A 13,501-nucleotide genomic window follows, 5' to 3' on the forward strand; every position below is an offset into this window, starting at 1 on the left:
TTCTTATATGGGCCATGTCTCTCCGTTCTTCGACTTCATCTAGGTCTTGTAACCTATTTTCGTCGTTACCCGCCCCGCTGTCATGGGAGTATCTCAGGCTTGGCTCCCCGATCTCGACGGGTATGACTGCATCGGTCCCGTAGACCAGTGAATATGGCGTTTCTCCCGTGCTGGACTTTGGCGTTGTTCGGTATGCCCATAGTACTTCAGGCAGTAATTCGGGCCATAACCCTTTAGCTTCCTCGAGCTTCTTTTTCAATATGTTCAATATTACTTTGTTGGAAGATTCGGCTTGACCGTTGGCGGCTGGGTGGTATGGAGTGGAGAGTATCCGCTTGATGTGCCATTTTTCGAAGAACTCGGCCGTTTTCTTTCCGACGAACTGAGGCCCATTGTCGCAGCTGATTTCTTTGGGGATGCCGAAGCGGCATATAACATTTTTCCATATAAAAGCGATGACCTCCTGTTCGCGTATTTGGGCGTACGCACCTGCTTCCACCCATTTAGAGAAATAGTCAGTTAAAACTAAAAGGGAACGTACCTTTCCTCGTCCAGCCGGCAGGGGGCCGATTATGTCCATCCCCCATTTTATGAAGGGCCATGGCGAAGTGACTGAATGGAGGAGTTCTCCCGCTTGATGTATCATGGGGGCGTATTTTTGACACTGCTCGCATCTCCGGACGTAGTCTGCTGCTTCTTTTTTCATAGTAGGCCAGTAATAGCCGGCGCGGATGAGGCATCGGACGAGGGCACGGTTCCCAGTGTGTGCGCCGCAATGGCCCTCGTGCACCTCCTCCAATACTTGTCTTGTTTGCTGGGGTCCGAGGCATTTAGCAAGGGGGCCGCCGAACGTTCTTTTGTAGAGGTCATGATTTACCAGGCTGTATCGGGCAGCTTGCACGCAGAGTTTCTTGGCTTCTTTTTTGTCTTGTGTGAGTGTTCCGTCCTACAGATAGGATACAAAGCGGTTGCGCCAGTCCCAGGTTAAGTTAAAGGAGAATACCTCGACGTGATCTATGGTTGAATGGAGGAGAGTGACCACGTTTCCTTTGTTGATATTTTTGGTGGTTGCAGCTAGCTTGGCTAGGCCATCTGCTTCAATGTTTTGTGCCCTAGGTATCTGCTCGAGGCGGCATTCGTCGAATTCTGGCATCAGCTTGTGGATCTCTGATTGATACTTTTTTAGTCTTTGTTCTTTAATTTGGAAAGTCCCGGTGACTTGATTTACGACGAGTTGAGAGTCGCAGTGGAGGATGAGTCACCGGGCTCTGTATTTGAGTGCTAACTTCATATCTGCAACCACAGTGTCGTACTCGGCCTCGTTGTTAGTCATCTCGGGACATCGTATGGACTGGCGAATTACTTCACCTGTAGGGACTTCGAGGACGAGTCCTAGTCCCGATCCTGAGGCATTCGAGGCTCTGTCAGTATAGAGGGTCCGAAGGTTTGTAAGAGTGGAGGCACGAAGGGCCTCTTGTTCTGCTTCCGGCAAAATTTCTGCACTGAAATCGGCGACAAAGTCGGTGAGTGCCTGCGACTTAATGGCAGTTCGCGGGTGCTACGTTATGTTGTGCTCGCTGAGCTCTATGGCCCATTTGGCGAGTCTGCCTGAGAGCTCAGGTTTATGCAGGATGCCCCTTATGAGAAATGTTGTTATTACCTTTATGGGGTGACATTGAATGTAGGGTCTAAGCTTTCGCGAAGCTACGAGTAGTGCCAGAGCCAGTTTTTCAAGGTGCGGGTACCTTGTTTTGGCATCTATTAAGGTTTTGCTGATATAGTAAATGGGGGATTGTGTACCTTTATTTTCGCGGACCAGGACTGCGCTCAAGGCGACTTCGGATACCGCTAGATATACGAGCAGACTTTCGCCTGGGTCTGCCTTGACGAGCAGGGGTGGTGAGCACAGATATGCTTTCAGTTTCCTCAGGGCGTCGATGCATTCTTCGTTCCATTGTAGTCCATGATCTTTTCTCAGTACATTGAAGAACTTGTGGCACTTGTCCGAGGATCGTGAAATGAACCTTGATAGGGCGGCTATTCGCGCTGTCAGCTTCTGTACCTATTTCTTGTTGTTCACTACCTCAGCTATTGAGTCTATGGCCTTGATCTGATCCGGGTTGACCTCGATGCCTCGTTGTGACACAAGGAAACCCAAAAATTTTCCTGTGGCTACATCGAAGGCACATTTTTCCGGATTCAGTTTCATTCCGTACCGTTTCAATATCTCGAAGGCTTCTTTCAAGTGACCGATATGGTCTTCTTTCTTGGCCGATTTCACCAGCATGTCATCGATATAGACCTCCATTGTCTTGCCGAGCTATTCCTTGAACATCTTGGTAACTAACCTCTGGTATGTGGCCCCCGCGTTCTTGAGTCCGAATGGCATCACATTATAGCAGTAAGTCCCTTGGTGGATGATGAAAGTTGTTTTCTCTTGATCCTCTTCGTCCATTAGGATTTGGTTGTAGCCGGAGTAGGCATCCAAGAAACTCAGCAGTTCGTGTCCCGCTGTTGCGTCGATCAGCTGGTCGATATGTGGTAATAGAAAGGAATCTTTTGGACATGCCTTGTTCAGATTGGTGAAGTCCACGCACATTCTCCACTTGCCGTTTTTCTTCTTGACCATGACCACATTAGCGACCCATTAGGGGTATTTCGATTCTCTGATGGAGCCGTCAGCCAGTAATTTGTCCACTTCTTCACTGACTGCCTCATTGATTGCAACATTGAATTTCCTCCTCATCTGCCACACGGGCGGATAAAGCGGATCGATATTCAACTTATGAGTGGTAATGTCTTTCGGGATCCCCGGCATATCTGAGTGCGAGAAGGCAAATAGATCGGCATTGTTAGTCAAAAATTCACGATACTTACCTGGCTCGGAGAGGTTGTGTCCGATATAAGCCTTTTTTTGTATTGTCGGCGTCGTCCAGGTGTACCGGGTCGAGATCTTCAGTGGTTGCCTTGCAAGCTTCTACAACGTCGGGGTCTATGATGATCTCTGCTGGCAGGTCGATTTTGGCTCCCGACATGGTTGATTGCTATGCCTTCGCACTTGCCTCTTTTAACTGTTTGGTATGCGTGCAGTCTTGGGCGATCCTGTAGCATTCCTGGGCGGTACGCGGCTCGCCTCGAATGCTGAAAATTTCCCACAGGGTGGGAAACTTGATTACCTGATAGAAGCTTGAGGGGACGGCCCGCATGGCGTGTATCCATGGGCGTCCTATGATAGCATTATAAGCGGTTTCCTGGTCCATGACGTGGAATGTAGTTTCCAGCGTGACTCCCCCATCCAGGATTGGCAGTGTTATTTCTCCAGATGTCCGCTCTACTACATTATTAAAACCCGTTAGTGTTATGCAACGTAGTATTATCTTTTCCTCGAGCTTCATTCGCATGAGAACTCTCGGGTGGATAATACAACGCACCGCTTCTGTCGTCTACCATAACTGTTTTCACATCTGTTTCAGCTATGCGTAATGTTATGACTAGAGCATCGTAATGAGGGAAAGACAAACCGTCGGACCCTGACTTTTAGAAGGTGATACTATCTTCAAAGCCATCATACCGTTCGTGAGTGATTGTACGCTTCAGCTTATACGTGATGATGGACTTTACGTGGTTGATCACCGAGTTGTCGCCACCACCGATAATCATTTGTATGGTACGTGCCGGCGACGGTGGCCTGGGTGGTCCTTGAAATGGGTCACGCCCTCTGGCGAAGTTAGCCTGTCCTTTAGCGCTGAGCAGTTCTTTGAGGTATCCCCGGTTCAGCATTCTGACCACCTCCTATCGTAAACCTATGCAGTCTTCGGTCTTGTGTCCTCTTTCCAGATGGAATTCGGAGTACGTTTGACCTTCTTGCACTTGGGTCCGATTTCATCTTTTGTGGCCATTGCACCTGCGTGCCCAGCTTTTCTAGTGCGTACACTATTTCTGAAGGGGAAACACAAAAGTTATGAGCAGATAATAATGGGGGCATACCTCTTTCATTTCGAAGGGGCGCGATATGTTGTGACACGGCGTCTGTATGCCTCGGGGGAGGTGGATTCGGAGTTCTGACATAGGGCTGATGCCTTTCTCTGTTGAAGCGTGGGAGCCGATCCCTTCGTCCGTCGTTGCGTTGATCTCTCCTTATCTCGGACTGTACTGACGTTAGTCGCTGGGTTGGACCTTTGAGATCGTCTTCATCTGCTCTTACTTCGGCGCAGTAGGCATTATGGATCTCCTCCCATGTGGTGGGAGGGTACTTCATGAGTCTGTTGAGTAACTTCTTGGTCGCCTTTGACCCGCTTCTACTTAGCCTGTTCTGGAAGGTTGCGGCCGCCATTCCTTCCGATGTATTCGGCAGTCCCATTCTTACCCTGTTAAACCGGGCCAGGAAGTCCCGAAGTCCTTCGCCCGCCGTTTGCCTGATGGCGAAGATGTCGTTGACCCTAGCTTCAGCCTTCTTTGCTCCTGCATGAGCGATAGCGAATTTATCTGCCATCTCCTCGAATGTTGATATCGACCGTGCTGGTAGTTGAGAATACCATGTTAACGCTCCTCCTGTCAAAGTTTCACCGAACTTTTTCAACAGCACGGATGGCACTTGTTCTTTTGAAAAGACGTTGCCTTTTACCGTGGTGACATAATGAATCAGGTGATCTTCCGGATCCGTGGTCCCGTCGTATATTTTCAAGTATAGTGGCATTTTGAAGGTTTTCAGGATGGGGTGGGGAGCAGCTTCCTCACTGTACGGTTGCTCGACAAATCTTCCCACATCGCGCTTTGGCAGCAGATTAGGGGCGCCGGGTATTTTGTCAACCCTTTCCTGGTGTTCTTTCATTTGTTCACGAAGCATTTTGTTCTCGTTTTCCATCTCTTCCATTTTCTTTAGGATGGTCGCGAGTGCACCATCACTTGCATCGGTGATAGTGCGGGTGTTTCTTGTTCGTACAGTGCTTGGCTCGCCATCGAAAGCAGTGATTTCCGCCGTCGGTGAATCTCCGTTATTTCCTTGAGGGGGTTTTTCAAGCATGGTGTGTAGAGCTCTTGTCAACCACTCCTCTAATAGCTTTTTGACTGCTGGTGATGTTTCTTTCACCGTGAACGTCGAAGTTCCTCTTTCGCGCAAGATTGTCAGATCCTCGAGTATAGAGGGTGAGATCTCCCCCTCCGGTGTACCTCTTGGTGTTATATTCTCGGTATCTTCTCTACCGGCTTCGTCAAGGGAGTCCAAGAGGTTGTTTGAGACATTCGCTATCGCCTTCAACCTTGCTTCTTTCTCTGCCATCGCCGGTTTCTCTGGAGTGCGAAGGATAGAGATCGTTGTTTTTGATATCCCAGGTGAGAACTATGATTTCGACTACAGAAATCCCCACAGACGGCGCCAAATTGTTTTACTCAAAAGATGTTAAGCTCTTTTTAAGCAAATTAATCAAAGAGATGAAGGGGTAAATCGTCAAAGATAATATACCCTAAGATTGTTTCAATAATCGGGACAGTAATAATGATAAAAGAGAGAGAGAGAGAATCAGTTTTTTCTATTCCCAGTCCCCCATATTACAAGGCTCGGATCCCCTTTATATAATGGGGGATCTAAGCTGAGTCATGAGAACGACAAAATCAGTGTACTCTATGGCAGAGCCGATGACAGGTCGAGGTCGTTCCTCCTCTTACCCCTGGGTCGTTCCTTCGTATTGTATCGTAAACATGCAGTGGTTGGTCATGTTGACGGTAGGATGTGATTGGTCAAATTCGACCCATACAACTATAATAACATTATTTTGCTCATTACATATAGTAATTTTTCTCTTATTCCTTACTATCATGATTAAGCAGAGAGCAATTTCAATATTTACCACTAAGTATAATGTATGAAACAATTTGAATTGACCAAGTCCATTTTAAGCAAAAACGTCTTTGTACATGCTTTTTCTAAATTCTCGAAATGATTTCATTACCACTAAGTACAATATTAAAATTTTTATACATTTGAAAAAATCAAATATATTTTGAAGTAATAAAATAAGTGGATCCACTTGGGGCATTCAAATATTAGTATGGAGCTCCGCAGGTGGGTTGATGTTATGGTTATTGCCCCTTGAATTTGTCAGCAGACACACTTGTATCAAAGAGACTATCCTGTTTATATTAATTCAGGACCAAGAGCCAGAAGCGGATCTAGCCTTCTGACACTGGGTTCAACTGAATCCATAACTTTCGATGCGAAGGATAAATTTATGTTTAAAAATCCACTAAAATTACAACAAAGAGTAGATATGATCAAGCCAAACTCTAGTCCTAAAAAGGATAAGCAGTCGCTGCAAATATAATCCGGTCTAAAAGTCCGGAGTCGAATCTCACAGAGAACTAAGGTTTAGCTACAACTGTTCACTATCACCAAGAAGACAAGTTCGAAGAATTTCTATGTTATAAATATGAAAATTCTTTTGTCTAACTAATTAACTAACAAATTGAAATAGAAAATTAACAACTAAAGATACTAAGAGTTCAAGTCAAGATTAAGGAGGTCTAGAGTTATGATTTCCCCAGTTGTCGGAATCCTTCCTGCTATGTCTCCTATAATTTCGCCTAATTATTCTCTTATGATTGTGAGCACTTCAGGTATCGTAGTTCTCTCCCGAGAAATTACAACAATTTACTAGACATATTCTCCCGAACAACGCTAGCTGGCACAATCTCGCCGCTCACTATGACCACGTCAAGGCTTTGTTATTCCTAAACCCACCTTTAAACCCGCCGTAGTGATTTCTCATATACATTAGGAGTGACGTTGTTCAACAACTACCTAAATATGTACCCTTTCCCAAGCAATACATAATAAATAGGCACAGTCAATTAGTGGCCATTCAATCAACAGAAATAAGCATGTAGTTGAACAAGTAAAGAAATTCAAAGGCTACATTATATTCAAACTTAACAAGAATCTGTAACGCGACTGGTCGTTTTAAGCATTTGCACTTCGCTCGGTAGTTTACGGGCGTGAGTAGCTCCGTATGATGTATTTTGACTTATGTGAACCGTCGATTTTGGTTTTCAGGTTATTCGGGACTGATTTGGGAAAATGATTCTCAACTAGGGAGTTTTAAATTTGAAAGAGTTGACCGAGTTTAACTTTTTATTATTTGACCTCGGATTGGATTTTTGATGGTTCCGTTAGCTCCTTTGGGTAATTTTGGACTTAGGAGCGTTTTCGGATTGTGATTAGGAGGTCCGTAGTTGAATTTGGCTCGAAATGGCGAAAGTTGAATATTTTGGAAAGTTTGATCAATAGTGGACTTTTTGATATCGGGGTCGGATTTCAATTCCCAAAGTTGGAACAAGCCCGTAATGTCAAATGTGACTTGTGTGTAAAATTTGAGGTCAATCGGACGTGATTTGATGGGTTTCGGCATTGGTTGTGGAAGTTTTAAGTTTCAAGTTCATTGATTTATCGATTGAGGTGTGATTCGTCGTTTCGATGTTGTTATGTGTGTTTTGAGGCCTCGAGTAAATCCGTGTTATGTTATGAAACTTGTTAGTATGTTTGAACGTGGGTCCCGAGGGGCTCGGCTGAGTTTCGGATATGTTTGGGTTGTGTTGCACTCGTTTTTTATGTTTCGACGTTGTTTCTTCAAGCATAAATGGTACTACATGTCACACCTCCTTTTTCTAGCCGAAAGGGGTATAAGGAGTTTTTTCCAATTTAAGTGACAATCGAAACGGGATTATTTATATTAAATTCAGAGTCGCCACTTGGGATAATTTATGGTGTCCCAAGTTAACGGTTTAAAATCGCGAATCGAGTAAGTTTGACTCTGTTTTATAGTCCGCGAAACACAAAAATTCGGGTAAGGAATTCTGTTAACCCGGGAGAAGGTGTTAGGCATTCCCGGGTTCCGTGGTTTTAGCACGGTCGCTTTAATCATACTTGGCTTAATCAAATTGTCTAGTTACTTATTTTAGAACCTATTTACCTCTTTTAATTAAAAATTATCTTAAAGCAGGTCACGCACACGTGTACCCATTTATTTAGCACGTCAAAAATCATGTCACGCAAACGTGTCCACAACTGTTATTATTAAGAAAGTTTAGTCGAAGTTGCGTGAACTCATACTTCGATTTTGTTTTTAAGATCGTAATTATGTCACGCGGACGTGTACACAACCACGATGAGGTATATCGAACGTGCCAAAAGCAAGCTACGAATATTCATTTTTAAGCTAAGTTTGGAATTTAATGTACAACTACTGATTGTAAACATGCGTTGGACAATAAGGTCTTAATTAATTTAGGAGGACTGGGCCAGCAGTAGGCCCAATACTGTCTAAAGGTTTTAAAGAGATAAAGAAGGACTGGGCTTGAAATTGAGCCCATAAATGAGAACAAAAGGCAAACGGCTCCTAGCAATTTTGATTGGGCCAATAACAGGCCCAGTTTTATTACACTAAACAGAAAACTCAATGAATAAAATTGTTAAGGGTAATTGGGCTCGAAGTTGAGCCCAAAAATGAAAAGCTAACAACGTTCAAATATCCCAGGTCAGAATTCGACCGGACTGTCTCGTCTGGGCCACTGTCAAGCCCAATTGAGGCTGAAATTCTTCTGAATCAAATGCGATCCAACATCATAAAAAAAGCAACAAAATCAAAAACTAACCAAACACATCATGAGTGTAATTATTAACAGGCTGCAAACACTAACAATAAGCGACTACACCTTAAACCCATTCATGAATCACCCTAAACTTAATACATAATTATTTTACTAAAATTAGAATTTGAGATAATTTAACTGAATGCTCAGCAACTATTGTCCCTTGCAATACATATCCAACCTTCCCTAATGAAAACCAAATGAACCATTATGACTATTAAGTATCCTAACACTGTCAAACAGTATATGGAGCAACTAAAATATTCTAACTATTCATACAAGTAACTCAATCATAGAATGAAACGTCGGATTCAGAATGCTTGAGCAAATCAAAACAAAAAATAAACTAAGTAACTTGCAGCACCATACATGGGGAAATCTGGAAATTAACATTTTTGGTAAACCAACTTCTTATTACAACAAGGATCAAACACACACTTTAAACTTCATTTGCCATTGAAAGGTTCAAGAGTACCTGGATATCAAGAACAGAGCAAAAGAAGTAAGGATTTCAGCAAAGCAAAGGTGTGAGGATGGTAGCAAATAACAGCAATACACAGCTTCCTTAATCCATATTCAAGCCCAGAAAACCAGAAATCTAGCGAAGATTTTTCTAAGTTCTTGCAAAAGAAAAAACAGAAGCAATCGAACCAACTCCCAATGAAACAGTATAGAAACTTTTTTAATCTTTTTTAGGGTTGAAAATCTCTATCTAAATGAGTGAAGAAGGGTTCTATATATAGCTCTAATGAGTGCCATGTGCTGAAAAGGATAAGGGAATTATTCCCTTCAGCCACAAGGCATCTTTTAACAAACTTGGACAGTTGGTTGTCCCTCATTAGTTTCAGCATTTTGTGCTAACCAAATGAGGCCAGCTACCCCTATTCTAGAACCTTCCCATATGGTTTTATCCTATTTCCTACTTACCCACCTTTCACATGACCCCTTAAGTTTTCTTTTGTTCATTTAACCCCTACAAATTCTTAATGACATAACAAACTGTGGCAAATAGAGACCAGTCCGAAAAAGGAGTCAGAGTCCAAATCCAATGACAAATAAAATTGAAACGATGAAATTTAAGCCCTAAGATTGACCTAAAAGTGTTTATCTGATTAACCCTAAGCAAATCAAAACAGAATTAAAATGAAACTGCAGAGACAACTTAGAAATAAACTTACTCAGTTTGCAAATTAAACACTTAAACAACCAATTTTTGACAGCTAACCAAAACAGACTAAACGTCTCGAGTAAAGCTATTGTAATTAGCCCAAAACAAGCACTGAATCATAGGCATAAGATAGAAACACGAAAAGAATCGTTTATGTTTTCAAACCTAAAAGTGAGCCCTAATTAACTAAATTCATGCAATTGAAAATAACTTCAAATAATGAAATTTCAACATGCTTTAATTAACAGAACAACTTAAACAAAAGCAAAAAAAACCTAAAGTTGTAAACCTAAAGCATGCGGCTAGAAGAAACAATGAAGAAGAACAACAAAAGATAAAATAACAGAAAAATGAAAGAGATTACCTAAGCACGTTTTAACACTGGACCAGCTATGAATTTGATCAAGCTTCAACGAGGTAAAATGAACTTGAACTACCACTAATCGACTGTTCTCAACAAGAACAGTCAACTAATGGATGTTTTGGGTTCAAACACACCAGAAGCTGACCGGAAAAATTCGGCGGGGATTTTTGGGAAATCAAAAGTAGGACAGTGGTGAGGGAAGGTCGAGGGTCCTGTGGTGTGAGTTTGGGGACGTTTGGGTGATTTAGGTTTTTTAGGTTCAGGTTTTAGATCTGAAATTGGCATATTTAGATGGTGATTTTGGGAAAATTAGTAGTGGGATAGTGTAGAGGGGAGGCTAAAGATCATCTGGTATAAGTTTGGAGTAGTTTGGAGCATCGACGCCGTCGTGAGGCGGTTTTCGGTTGGCGGCTCACGGTGGGGTCTTGAGAGATGATAGAGATGAGAGATAGGGGGGGGGGGAAGTGAGGTCCGTCTCTAGGGTTTGGGGGTCTGGTTAGGACAATTTTAAGGGGAGGGGGTAATCAGTTCCGAGCCGTTGGATCAAATGAATCCAACGGCTGTGATGAAAGGGCGCGAAACGGGGTCGTTTTTGGAGCTGGGGCGCTAGACCGGGTTTCGAAGGGTTTTGGGCTTGGGTTTGGACGGTATTTGGGTACAGATTTGGCCCAATTTCAAGACCAATTTAAACCTTTTTCCAACTTCTTTTCTCTTTTTTTTTAATTAATAAAAATTCTAAATTAATCTATTTTGCAAAATTAAACTAATTATCTAATTATAATATCTACAAAATTAGCTAATCCTAAACTTAAAAAAACTACTAATTTAACATTAAAGGCTAAAATGTAAAAATGAATGATATTTTTTGTGATTTTCATTTTAATAATAATTAATTAACCAAATAAATCTAAAATGCGAACACACAACCTAATATGCAATGCATGGAATTTTGATACTTTTGCGGTATTTTCTATGCTTTAATGCATGCAAAAAATGCAAATTAAAATGCAAACACTTGAACAAATATTCCTAGAAATTCGATAAAATTAAAATGACCTACAAAAATCTATTGTGAGATTCTGTAGGAGTATTTTGGGTCGGGCAAAAATCACGTGCTCACACTACATTAATCAAATGAGCTCGAACTTATGTTTTTATTGAATCATTAGATCCATATCGTAATTACGGAGCCATAGCAAAAAGAATCGTCGTATTTGGACATCGTATGAGGAGTTTATGGTCATTTTATTAAGAATTGGTTGCCAGATTTTTTAGATTAATTACGAAATTGGCACTGACTTCGTTTTTAAAAATCTACACTATTTCCCAATATTGAAACCAATATATCTCCTTCAATATAAGGTCAAATAAAGTGATTCAAGATCCTAACTTGACTAGAATTTCACAACGAATCCACTAGAGGCTTCAAAAGCAAGTTTCGAGATCATTTGGCACAAGAAACAAGGCAGAACAGTGTTAAAACGAGGGTTTTGTTTATTTAACATATTTCGAGTTGGGGAGCTCAAAATTGAGCAATTGTTTAGGCGATTTTCACCATATGAATTGGGCTAAGTGTTCTTGTCACGACCCAAAATCCACTAAGGGTCGTGATGGCACCCGACACTGCTGTCAGGCAAGCCAACCGAATTACTTAATCAAAATCTCGTTTTAATACTTTTGAAATCTAGGATTTTTCCTTCAAGTTTATCAATTTTAAAGAATATAGTATCAAATCAAATTTAAATGATAAGCAGTTAGTACAATATTTCAAACCATCCCAGAACCCGGTGTCACTAGTGCATGAGCATCTACTGATAAGGAAATAAAATACAACATCCGTCCGGAATACAATGGACAGGAAATAAATACAATGTACTGAAGAGGGCTATACTAGCTGCGGGCCGCCTCGAATAAAGCAACTCACCTAGCCCCCAAATCATCCGTGCTGCTACGCCCAGTGGCTGCTAGAGATAAATATACCTGTGCAACAAAAATGCACAGAAGTGTAGTATGAGTACGTAATCAACGTGTACACAATGAGTATCCCGCCTAATCCGAAGAAGTAGAGACGAGATGGTCAACTTGGACACTTACTAGAGGTCATTTGACAATATACTAAAAATGTGAGGAAATCATGGATTTATATAGCAGTTTTTATTCACGAAGCCAGAAAATAGATAAACACCTTCGACCAATAATCAAGGATTTTCAAGGTTTACTCTTTATTATCTTATTAATTTATATGAAGCCACGAAGGGCAAATTTCACATTTAAAGTCCTCAAGCAACAATATAACATGCGCAAATCACACTGAGGCGACGGCCCGATCCAACAGAAATAAACTGTGCACTTGCCGAGTGTCGACGACGCGCCTATAGATGCATCTATTTAATCTTGACCAAAAATTCGCACCTGCGCCTTCTTAGCCGCTTCTGCGGCGCCGCACCTGCGGCCCCTTTTCCGCAGGTGCGGTTATAACAGCAACCACCAGTCCTCAACCTTCCAAAAATCCCATTTTTCGATCCGTTAACCACCCGGAATCCACCGAGGCCCCTGGGACCTCAACCAAACCTACCAACCAATCCCAAAATACATTACGGACTTGCTCGAGGCCTCAAATCATATCAAACAACGCTAAAACCATGAATTACATCCCGATTCAAGTTTTATGAACTTCGAAATTTCAAACTTCTATTTCCGATGTTTAAACCTATCAAATCACGTCCGATTGACCTCAAATTTTGCGCACAAGTCATATTCGACATTACGGACCTACTGCAACTTCCGGAATCGGATTCCGACCCCGATATCAAAAAGTCCACCTCCGGTCAAACTTCTCAAAAACCGTCAAATTTCTATCTTTAGCCAAATGGCTCCAAAATAACCTACGGACCTCCGAATTCACTTTCGATCGCGCTCCCAACTCCAAAATCACCATACGGAGCTATTCACAGGCTCGGAATCCCAAACGGGCATCAATAGAACTGAAATGCACTTCAAGCCAAACTTATGGAATTTCTTCAAAAATGCTAACTTCCACAATAGGCCCCAAAACGCTCCCGGGTTATCCAAAACCCGAACCGGGCATACGCCCAAGTCCGAAATCATCATACGAACCTGCTGGAACCTTCAAATCCCGATTCCGAGGTCGTTTACTCAAAATTCCAATCCTAGTTCATTCTTTCAACTTTAAGCTTCCGAAATGAGAATTCTCTTTCCAAATCAACTCTGGACTTCCCGAAATTCAATTCCGACCACGCGTACAAGTCATAATACCTGAAATGAAGCTGCTCATGGCCTCGGGCTGCTGAACGGACCGCTAGAAC

The 13,501-nt window shown here is 42.3% G+C and overlaps 1 protein-coding gene across 1 annotated transcript; it reads right to left on the bottom strand.

The window, feature by feature from the left end:
* Window positions 1-1,802: 1,802 nt before the first annotated feature.
* Window positions 1,803-2,308, bottom strand: LOC109217364. Its single transcript, XM_019381602.1, has 2 exons — window positions 2,084-2,308; window positions 1,803-2,024 (listed from the first exon to the last, which is right to left on the bottom strand). The coding sequence occupies exons 1-2, from the start codon at window positions 2,306-2,308 to the stop codon at window positions 1,803-1,805; spliced, it is 447 nt and encodes a 148-aa protein (XP_019237147.1).
* Window positions 2,309-13,501: the final 11,193 nt, after the last annotated feature.

This window comes from Nicotiana attenuata, unplaced genomic scaffold (genome assembly GCF_001879085.1).
Source record: "Nicotiana attenuata strain UT unplaced genomic scaffold, NIATTr2, whole genome shotgun sequence".
Lineage (NCBI taxonomy): Eukaryota > Viridiplantae > Streptophyta > Magnoliopsida > Solanales > Solanaceae > Nicotiana > Nicotiana attenuata.